We start from the raw sequence: 10,236 nt of genomic DNA, 5'->3' as shown, positions 1-10,236 counted from the left end.
GCACGGTTCACCGGAGCCGGGCGGTTTAACCGATGCTCGTTGCTCCCAGGAGAGGTACCTGGCCAAGGTGAAAGCCCTGCTGCACCAAGAGCTCTCGGTGGAGAATGGGGACGCGGCGGTGCCACTGCTGCAGGCATCTAACGGGTGCTCCAAAAACGGCGCCTACGGGAGCGACGAGGACTTGGAGCGAGCAGGACCCGATGGGGAGGAAGACAGCGCGATGGAGATGGAAGAAGCAGCCACCTCTTCTTCCTCCTCTTCGTTAGTCCCCACACCGCGGGCACGCAAAGCCAGGAGGAGCCGATCCAATGGGGAGAGCAAAAGTATAGTGGCTTGGTTTTCCATCCTCTTTCCCAACGCACACATTAAATACCGAGTGGGAGCATGATGATTCCTGGAGGGATTGAGAGCGGCGATCCACCCCCCCGGGGAGGGTTTTGGGGTCTCCTTGCCTTGCTCTGGGATGATGGGGTGTAGGGAGAGGGGTGCTGTCGCCCCACGGTGGTCCCGGCCCCGTGGGGTGTTGCAGGAGGGGAAGGGCAGTGGGTCCCCATCGTTAACGCAATCCTTTGTTGTCTTCCCGACAGAGTCTCCCGCCAGTTCCCGGGTCACTCGGAGCTCCGGCCGGCAGCTGACCATCCTGAGCATGTTCTCCAAAGGGTCAGTACGGTGGCAGGGCTGGGACCTGCACCTCCTTTACTGCATCCCCCAGGAGCCTTCACCCTCCTCTTCCTCTCCCTGCCGTCCGGGGCTGATGGGTTTGATCCCAAAACTTGTGGTTCCCAAGAAAAGTGGCCTTGGGGACCCGCCGGGCGCTTTCCTGGGGAGCCCCGCTGCTGCCGGCGCCGGGGGAGCCCCTCGTCCCCTCCCAGACCCTCTTGGCGCTGGACCCCCGGGTTGATCCGGTGCGTTTGAAAACCGGCAGGTCCAACAAGCGGAAATCGGAGGAGGTGAACGGGGAAGTGAAGCAGGAGGTGATGAGCGTGGAGAAGGAGGAAGAGGAGCTGGAGGAGAAGGTGTGTGCCGGTGCCGCTGGCGACCGAGGTCTTGGCCGGCTGCTTTGCCAGGCTGCCGCCACGCTGGGGTGGAGCGTGTTATCCTGGAGCGTGTCGTGCTGCCTGCCCTCCCCTTACACCCCTTTGTTTCTCCCTCAAGGAACAAGATGAGAAAAGGATTAAAATCGAAACCAAAGAAGGGTAAGGAGGAAGGGGAGCGTTCCCCGCTTTGGGCCGGTGCCTGCCGGCGCCCGTTTCCCTCCGCTGTGGCCCCGTTAGCACGGGGAGGATGATGACATTACGCTGCTTGGTGTCTTCATCCCTTTGTATTTTTTTTTTAACACCCAGGTTGGAGATAAAAGATGAAATCACTCAGGTTAAAACTCCACCACCTGCTAAAGTAAGTTCCTCTTCCTCCATCTCAGCATTTTTTATTTATTTTTTTCAATTCTTACAACTCTTCCAAAGAGCGGCCGGACTTCCCTAAGGGAAAGATAAAGCCATTTCCAGCCCACGCAGCTTCCAAAAATCACGCCCCCCAGCAAGGTGGGGAGCAGCACAGCCTGTATGAGCTTTCGAAGCGAGGGTAGCGGCCGCTGCTTTGCCGTCTGGATGCTTTAAAAGCGAGGGTTGCGCTAACGAACGGGACTGTTTGGGGAAGGAGCTTTGAGCCTGATCGTGGGCTGAAGCTCATGGGGGGAGAAAAACGCCGACGCTGTCTCCCCTGTCTTGCAGACCACCCCTCCCAAGTGCGTCGACTGCAGACAGTACCTCGACGATCCCGACCTCAAATTCTTCCAAGGGGATCCCGATGATGCCGTAAGGGATTTAATGCTCCTTTTCTGGGTCCGGGGAGAGCTGTTGCGCTAACGGGAACGCTCGTGAAACGTTCTCCTCTCTCCCTTGTTCAGCTGGAGGAGCCAGAAATGCTGACGGATGAGCGCTTGTCCCTCTTCGACGCCAACGAAGACGGCTTTGAGAGCTACGAGGACCTGCCGCAGCACAAAGTCACCTCTTTTAGGTGAGCCATAGGAAGTCAGGCTAGAAAAACCCGCTGGAGTTGCAAACCCCGCAGGACAACTGCAACCTCTGTCCCTTGCCAGCGTCTACGACAAGCGAGGTCACTTGTGCCCCTTCGACACCGGCCTGATCGAGAGGAACATCGAGCTGTATTTCAGCGGTGCTGTGAAGCCCATCTACGATGATAACCCTTGTCTGGACGGTGAGCCTGACACGGAGGAGCCTCGAGGGCTGCGGGGATGGTGGTTTGTCACCTTAAATTTCAGCTCGATGCCACGTGCAGAATGACAAATTGCCACCTGGATCTGCCTTCATCTGCAGCTGCTTGGTTTTTTTAGGTACCGAAGACTGAAATTTGTATTTTCTTGCTTTCAGGCGGGGTGAGAGCCAAAAAGTTGGGACCCATAAACGCCTGGTGGATCACGGGGTTCGATGGAGGGGAGAAGGCTTTGATCGGCTTCACCACAGGTGGGTGGGCGAGGACGGGGGAGGTTGGGCTCGGGCAGCGCGCTTGGCTTGGGACTTAAGTCTCTGCCGCACGTCCGGCTGGTGAAGGAGCTTTGTTTGGGTTCGTGGATTTTGCCGCCGCCGGGAACCCGCACCATCAAGCACGTGGCGAGGTGGAGGACCGTGCCGAAGCTCGGGTCCGGGTTTATTTAGCTCAGCAGCACCCAGGTTGATGTTAAATGCATATAAACCTCCTGCTGAGCTCGCAGCTGCCAGCAGTGCCCTGCGCGGAGCTGGGACAAGCGAGGTGGCTGGAGGGGGCCCCGCGGGCCCTTCCCAGGCAGGGCCCCCCTGCCGGTCCGTCCTCCGCAGGAAGCTGCCGGCGCAACGTGGGGATGGGTCAGGGTCGCTCTCGGAGGGAGTTTTCTGTTTGCTCATGACCCCTTGGCCCCTGTTGCAGGGCTCTGTTGCTTTCTTGCTCTGCTCCCCGGGCTTTTTGGACAGGTTTGTGTTGAGAAAGGTCTTGGAGGAACGCCCAGTCCCAGCCAGCCCTTGGCTCTGTGTCCCAGCTGGCTTTTTCACTCTCTAGCCGAATTGGGGGAAGAACCTGGTGTTTGGGGGTTTAAAAGCTTTTTCCCTTCACCGTTTCTGCAAGGAACCTTTCCAATAACCTGGTGATATCAGAGGAGGACTTAAGTCTCCTGTGCATCAGCAAATGGAGTTTGTAGTGACAGAAAAAAAACCCTGGATTGTCTTTGCTTTCTAATTAGGTAACAGCAAAAATAAAAGGCTAGTGCGTGGATAGTGTGCCCCACCTCACGTCCCCACTCCCCCCTCGCTTTGGTGGTGATAGCTGAGTGACCGTGGGTCCTGGCTCGTGGTAGAGCTTCCCTGCACGCTTAGGTCTTGGTGCTGTAGCAGCGTGGATGGGCTGGTCTTCCCCTCCCCGGGACCTACTTGCCGCAGTCCTAGCTCATCCTTAACTACCGCTAACTTCCCCGGTGTTTGACCGCCCGCCGCCATCTCTCCGCCGCAGCCTTCGCGGATTACATCCTGATGGAGCCCAGTGAGGAGTACGCTCCCATCTTCGCCCTCATGCAAGAGAAAATCTACATGAGTAAAATCGTCGTCGAGTTCCTGCAGAACAACCGCGACGTCAGCTACGAGGATCTGCTCAACAAAATCGAGGTGAAAATCCGACGGCAGCGGTATCCGGGGGTGGGTGTCGCTCTGCCACCCCTTCCCTAACCAACCCCTCCTCGCAGACCACCGTACCTCCCGCGGGGCTGAACTTCAACCGCTTCACAGAGGACTCGCTCCTGCGACATGCCCAGTTCGTGGTGGAGCAGGTGGAAAGCTACGATGAAGCTGGGGACAGCGACGAACCCCCCGTCCTCATCACGCCCTGCATGAGGGACTTGATCAAGCTGGCTGGAGTCACCCTGGGGAAGAGGTGAGCCCCGTGGCCCCGCACAGACCCTCTCTTCAGGGGCACTTGGCTTTGCAGCACCCCAGGAGGAGGCCGGCAGGCTGGATTCCCGTCGGCTTTGCACGGGGGATCCTTTCAGAAAAAACCCTTTTGCTCATTCCCAGCTGGGGTGACCTGAGGATCTAGGCTCAGTGGCACGGGCAGGAGATTGAGAGGATTTCTGCGCCAAAACTGGGAAAACCCTCTGCCTAGTGCTGCCCTGAGGGAGGAAGGGTGCTGGGTTGGGTCCCCGGAGCCTGGCTTTGCTCTTTGTCCTTCTGCGCACCCTCCCCTGCGGGCCCCTGTGCCAGCCAGTGCACATGCCTGGGTGCCTGTTAGGGGATCCCACCGTGGTTCTTGGCTATTGGGTGCCCCGGGGAGAGCTCTGTTCCCTGGGGATCCTCCTTGGGGGCCGGGTTGTTGGTTGTGGCTGTAGCTGTCGGCGATATGAGGCACAGAGTCCCCTCTCATTGCTCTCACCTTGGTCTCAGGCGAGCTGTCAGGCGGCAAGCCATCCGGCACCCCACCAAAATAGACAAGGACAAGGGTCCCACCAAAGCCACCACCACCAAGTTGGTGTACCTCATCTTCGACACCTTCTTCTCGGAGCAGATCGAGAAGGACGAGAAAGAGGATGACAAGGAGAATGCCATGAAGCGCCGGCGCTGTGGCGTCTGCGAGGTAACGGGGGCCCTTGGTCTCTGTCCCTCCTGCCTGGGGCATCTCCGCTGCGTCTGCCCGTACTCAGCCCGTTCCCTCTCCCTGCTGCAGGTCTGCCAGCAGCCCGAGTGCGGGAAGTGCAAGGCTTGCCAGAACATGGTGAAGTTTGGGGGCAGCGGGCGGAGTAAGCAGGCTTGTTTGCAGAGGAGGTGCGTCCCCCGCCGGCAGCAATGCCTCCTGCCGAAGTCCTCCCCACCTCCGGAGAGAGGGGATGTGCTCCCTGCACAGTGCGCTGCGGCAGCGACTCTCCCTGTGTCCCCAGGTGTCCGAACTTGGCCGTCCGGGAAGCTGATGAGGACGAGGAGGTGGATGACAACATCCCTGAGATGCCGTCACCCAAGAAGATGCTGCAGGGCCGGAAGAAGAAGCAGAACAAGAGCCGTATCTCCTGGGTGGGGGAGCCCATCAAGGTGAGGCCGGGCAGGACCCCGCTCCCCTCCCGCCGCCGGGCCTGGGGTGGGTGCTCGGGCTGCGAAGGGTGCTGCGTCGCCTGCCGGCGTGGGGATTTAACAGTGCTCCCTGACCGCTTCTGCAGAGCGACGGGAAGAAGGACTACTACCAGAGGGTCTGCATTGACTCGGAGACCCTGGAGGTGGGAGACTGCGTCTCCGTCAGCCCCGACGATCCCACCAAGCCCCTCTACCTTGCCAGGTTGGTGCTGTGCTGCTGAAGGGGACGAGTCTCTGCTCCTGCTGGGGTGGGCGTGCGTGGGGGGAACCCTAATTGCTGTCCCCGCTCAGCCGTGCTGCTGTCTGGGGACTCTCCAGCTCTGGCAAGGCTCAGAACAGCTCAGCCCTTTCCTGGTGCCCCATAACCCTGGTTCCTTCCCGCTCAGGGTGACAGCCATGTGGGAGGACAGCAGTGGCCAGATGTTCCATGCACACTGGTTCTGCCCCGGCTCGGACACTGTCCTGGGGGCCACCTCTGACCCCCTGGAGCTCTTCTTGGTGGACGAGTGCGAGGACATGCAGCTCTCCTATATCCATGGCAAAGTCAAAGTGATCTACAAGGCGCCCTCGGAGAACTGGTCCATGGAGGTGGGTGACAGCCCTGCAAACCCCGGCTGGCCCGGGCCAGGCGTGGCGCAGGCAGCAGCACCCGATCCCTGCGAACACCTCTCTCCTAGCAGGGTGGGCTGGACACGGAGATCAAGATGGTGGAAGACGACGGGAGAACTTACTTTTATCAGATGTGGTACGACCAGGAGTACGCTCGGTTTGAATCCCCACCGAAAACTCAGCCCACGGAAGACAACAAATACAAGTGAGCGTGCAGAGGGCAGCGGCTCCCGGGATCCGCTCTGCCCGAAATGGGCAGCATGAGCCTCTCGGCTCCCAGCAGCACCGCGGCCGGCCTTGGCACGGTCCCGGTCACCGTGCTGTGCTGTCCCCCTTCCCGCAGGTTCTGCATGAGCTGCACGCGCCTGGACGAGGTAAGGCACAAGGAGATACCCAAAGTGGCTGAGCCCCTGGAAGAAGGGGATGGGAAGATGTTCTACGCCATGGCCACCAAGAATGGAGTGCAGTACAGGGTGGGAGATGGCGTCTACCTCCTGCCAGAAGCCTTTTCCTTCAGGTTGGTGCTTGCAGGGGGCTGTAAGCACTTCTCAGGATGCTCTTTGGTCAAGCTTTTGGTAGCAGAGGACATAGTCTCCGGGTAGTGAATCCCACCTGTAAACGAAGCACCTATCCTAATCTCCAGAAACTTAGCTTGAAGGTGTCTCTAACCCCAGTTTCACCTCCCGTCCTTAAACGGAGCGACTTTTCTCTGATCAGGGAGCCCTGCCCGCTGAGCTGCCATGTTTTGGCAGATGAATCGGAATCCTTTTGTGCGTCACTTTTTCCTCAGAAGAACGCGGCTGGGTAGATGAAAGGTGGAACAAGAGCCTGCCTGTAATTACGGGAGGAGAAATGGCAAACCTCTGTGGGAAGAGGGCTGGGGCAGCAACGTGTAGGCACCTCAGCTGGCAGCCGTGCACCCCTCTGGCTGCATGGTTGTGTGATGGTCTGGCTCTAAAATGCCTGTGCCGCGGAGCAGGAGGCTTGGTGCTGGCGCTGCCACGATGCCTCGGGGCCCACCTTGCCACCCCGCAGCAAGGAGAGAGGAAGAGGAGGAAGCAGGCAGGCTAGGCAGTGACGGAGGAGGATGTTCTGTGCCGTTAGGTTTTTTTTGGGGGGGAGAGGGAAGGATACCCCAGCCTCCTTCTCTCCCCTTCTTCCCAGCATGAAACCCGCCAGCCCAGCCAAGCGGCCCAAAAAGGAGGCAGTGGATGAGGAGCTGCACCCGGAGCACTACCGCAAGTATTCGGAGTACATCAAGGGCAGCAACCTGGATGCGCCCGACCCTTACCGTGTGGGCCGCATCAAGGAGATCTTCTGCAACATCCGCAGCAACGGCAAACCTAACGAAGCCGACATCAAGCTGCGCATCTGCAAGTTTTATAGGTGGGCAGTGCTGCCGGGGTCTGCGTTATGGGGGTGCAGAGCCCCCAGGTGGGCTGCAGGGCTCATGCGAGGTCTCTGGTGCTGGGAAAAGCTCTGCACCATCAGCTCGAGGTCGCTTTGGAGTCAGGCGCCTCGAGCACCGTGGCGTGGTCGGTCGGTGCAGCGTGGGCGCCGCTTGAAGGGTCTTACTGCTGCGGCGGTCTGGGCTCAGACCCGTGCTGAACTGCACGGCCAGCACCGTCCCAGGGCGTGGGTGTTTACCCAAACATTTGCAGGCTCTTAGTCATCTCCCCCACACCATGGAGGGATGCGTGTGAAGAGCCTTGGCAGCGGGAGGAACGTGCTGACGCTCAGACTCTGCGCGTTTCAAGCCTAACGGCTCTCCTCGCTTCAGATCTCTTTGCTTTCCAATCTGCTTACCAGCTCCAAGTGCCAATTCCCCCTCCCTCCTCATAAGAGAACCCCCCAAAAAACCTCCCTTTGGTATGAAACAAATCATCCCTTTGGTGCTGTGCCCAGGCCATGCCAGCGAACACGCGCAGCCGGAGGAAATAAACCCTCCTCTCTCTGGGGAGATGAAACGGTGCGGGCACCAGAGGCTGGACCGGGGCGAGGATGTTGCTGAAAGCATTTCCCTGGTCTAGGTGTCTTTTCCCCTGCAGACCCGAGAACACGCACAAGTCCATGAAAGCCAGCTACCATGCAGACATCAACCTCCTGTACTGGAGCGATGAGGAGACGACGGTCGACTTCCGCGCTGTGCAGGGCCGTTGCACGGTGGTGTATGGGGAGGATCTGACGGAGAGCATCCAGGACTACTCCACCGGTGGGCTCGACCGCTTCTACTTCTTGGAGGTGAGGGGGCCGGGGTTCAAGGGGTCCGGCCGTGTCCCTGGGCGTGTTGAGCCCCCCGGGACCAAGCAGAGCAGGCACATGGACCTCTGCCCGTTGGCGCAGGCTGTCCTGCCTCTCCGGGTGCGTTTTGCAACAGAGGAGCTGTCGTGCAGAGTGAGGATTTGTAGCTCGTTGCAATCTCCTGGGGACTAAGTCTCAGATGCAAAGGAAGCTTTAATCCAAGTGTCACCAGGAGCTAGCTGGAGCAATTGCTCCCTATGGAGCTGATGGAACAAATTCGGCCGCTTGGGCCGCCGCCCCAGCTCCCTGAGGCAATGGAGAGGGTAGTGATGGACCCTCTGCAGCCCCCGGGGCTGCGCCTGTGTCTGCCCTTGGGTTTTGCAGCTCTCATGGGCTGTTGGCAACGCTTCGCCTGTTCCTAAGCTAGAAAAGCTCTTTGTGTTCAAGCGTCCCAAACCCTTTCTCTTCCTCAGGCTTACAATGCAAAAACCAAGAGCTTTGAAGATCCTCCCAACCACGCTCGGAGCTCTGGCAATAAAGGGAAGGGGAAGGGGAAAGGGAAAGGTAGGTCTGCTTGCGGGGAGAGGTCTCGGGTGGTTGAACCGGTTCGCATCTGCCGTTACGTGCTGCCGAGCAGAGATAAGACGTGCCACCGAACAGATGTTTCTGTGCTCTCCTCCTTGCTCTGATGCTCTAGCAGGATGCAGCAATGTGGTCTGCAGCTCTGTTTTAAAGGCACCTAATCTTTTCAAAATAAGCTTTGCAGCAAGAGCACCTGGTCCCTGAGAGATCTCAAAGCCTTTCACTTGCCAACCCTCTGCCAGGGGCTGGCCGCTCCGTAGCGTAGGGCTTTGTACCCTGTTCCCAACACGGGGAGCTGCCCTGTGAGTTACCACTGTGCCCGTCTGACCCTCAGAAACTCTCTGCCTGCGCCCACGAGCTGTTGGATGGAAAGGGATCGCATGGGGGAAAGACGAGAGGCTTCCCTTCCAAATGCAAGGGCGTATTCTGGCAGCGGCGGTGAAACGATTAAGGGGCAGAAAGGTGCTTGAAGCTGATGTTTTAACTGCTGCGGAGGAGGGGGAGAAGAATTTGCCTTGTAAGCACTAAGAGGAGGAAATGACTTTGCCTTTTGATGTGAGCGGGGCTCTGTTCGCAGGCAAAGGCAAAGGGAAGTCGTCGGTGAGCTGTGAGCAGAGCGAGCAGGAGCCGGCTGAGCTGAAGCTCCCCAAGCTGCGAACCTTGGATGTCTTCTCTGGTTGCGGAGGGCTGTCCGAGGGCTTCCACCAGGCAGGTGAGCGGCAGAACGGGGACAGCGGTGGGTGACGAGCGGAGCCCCTGGGGAGATGGACATCGGCGCTGGCCGCTTGGATCCTCCAAGCTGGTGGCTGCGTTCGGCACGTGCCGGATCAGGGGGTGCGAGCCAGCGCTCTGCTCCTCCGCACAGGCTCAAGATCCTCCGCTTTGTCTCCCCAGGCGTGTCGGAGACGCTCTGGGCCATCGAGATGTGGGAACCGGCCGCCCAGGCTTTCCGGCTGAACAATCCCGGCACTACGCTGAAGCTGGTCATGTCCGGTGAGAAGACCAACTCATTGGGGCAGAAGCTGCCGCAGAAGGGGGACGTGGAGATGCTGTGTGGTGGTCCCCCGTGCCAGGGCTTCAGCGGCATGAACCGTTTCAACTCCCGCACCTACTCCAAGTTCAAGAACTCCCTGGTGGTCTCCTTCCTCAGGTGAGCAGGGGAGGTAGCAAGGAGCTGTCGAGCTGTTGGTAGCCCCCCACCTCAAATGTTGTTCTGTCCTTGCTTGCGTGTCCCTCTCCCTCCTCGCAGCTACTGCGACTACTACAGACCGCGGTTCTTCCTTCTGGAGAACGTCAGGAACTTCGTGTCCTTCAAGCGTTCCATGGTGCTGAAGCTCACCTTGCGCTGCCTTGTCCGCATGGGTTACCAGTGCACCTTCGGGGTCCTACAGGTAGGGTTCTTGGGTGACCCTGGGACAGTTAACTGGGGTGAAAACCCTTGTCCTCTCACCTGGCTCTGCCATGGACCGTCCCCTCCAAAGGAGCAGTTGGCTGCCTTGCTCCTTGACTTCCCTTAGTGGCTTGGGGCATGTTCCCAGCTCTTCGAGGGCTCAGGCTGGATGAGGGTGCTCCCACGCCTTCAGGAGATGTCCCTTCCTTCCCAGGCTGGCCAGTACGGCGTGGCCCAGACGCGGCGGAGAGCCATTGTGCTTGCCGCAGCTCCCGGCGAGAAGCTGCCTATGTTCCCTGAGCCTTTACACGTGTT

At 59.3% G+C, this 10,236-nt stretch overlaps 1 protein-coding gene across 1 annotated transcript in view; it reads left to right on the top strand.

Moving 5' to 3' along the window:
* Positions 1-49: 49 nt before the first annotated feature.
* Positions 50-10,236, top strand: part of LOC104626009 (DNA (cytosine-5)-methyltransferase 1) — a gene marked incomplete at both ends in the record, with an annotated part of 11,420 nt that continues 1,233 nt past the window's right edge. Inside the window, 25 exons of the mRNA XM_010293821.1 lie at positions 50-323; positions 588-660; positions 926-1,016; positions 1,156-1,196; positions 1,344-1,395; positions 1,731-1,814; positions 1,907-2,016; positions 2,099-2,217; positions 2,391-2,483; positions 3,499-3,650; positions 3,728-3,915; positions 4,422-4,611; positions 4,702-4,799; positions 4,913-5,060; positions 5,186-5,301; positions 5,486-5,687; positions 5,780-5,913; positions 6,052-6,225; positions 6,873-7,094; positions 7,757-7,949; positions 8,423-8,513; positions 9,109-9,243; positions 9,426-9,681; positions 9,781-9,922; positions 10,136-10,233. Of these exons, the coding sequence (XP_010292123.1) occupies positions 50-323; positions 588-660; positions 926-1,016; positions 1,156-1,196; positions 1,344-1,395; positions 1,731-1,814; positions 1,907-2,016; positions 2,099-2,217; positions 2,391-2,483; positions 3,499-3,650; positions 3,728-3,915; positions 4,422-4,611; positions 4,702-4,799; positions 4,913-5,060; positions 5,186-5,301; positions 5,486-5,687; positions 5,780-5,913; positions 6,052-6,225; positions 6,873-7,094; positions 7,757-7,949; positions 8,423-8,513; positions 9,109-9,243; positions 9,426-9,681; positions 9,781-9,922; positions 10,136-10,233 (3,476 nt within the window). The remainder of the gene's footprint in view (positions 324-587; positions 661-925; positions 1,017-1,155; positions 1,197-1,343; positions 1,396-1,730; positions 1,815-1,906; positions 2,017-2,098; positions 2,218-2,390; positions 2,484-3,498; positions 3,651-3,727; positions 3,916-4,421; positions 4,612-4,701; positions 4,800-4,912; positions 5,061-5,185; positions 5,302-5,485; positions 5,688-5,779; positions 5,914-6,051; positions 6,226-6,872; positions 7,095-7,756; positions 7,950-8,422; positions 8,514-9,108; positions 9,244-9,425; positions 9,682-9,780; positions 9,923-10,135; positions 10,234-10,236) is intronic.

This window comes from Phaethon lepturus, unplaced genomic scaffold, assembly GCF_000687285.1.
Source record: "Phaethon lepturus isolate BGI_N335 unplaced genomic scaffold, ASM68728v1 scaffold38100, whole genome shotgun sequence".
Lineage (NCBI taxonomy): Eukaryota > Metazoa > Chordata > Aves > Phaethontiformes > Phaethontidae > Phaethon > Phaethon lepturus.
The sequence above is the reverse complement of the archived record's forward strand: the minus strand, read 5'-3'. Positions and strand labels throughout refer to the sequence as shown.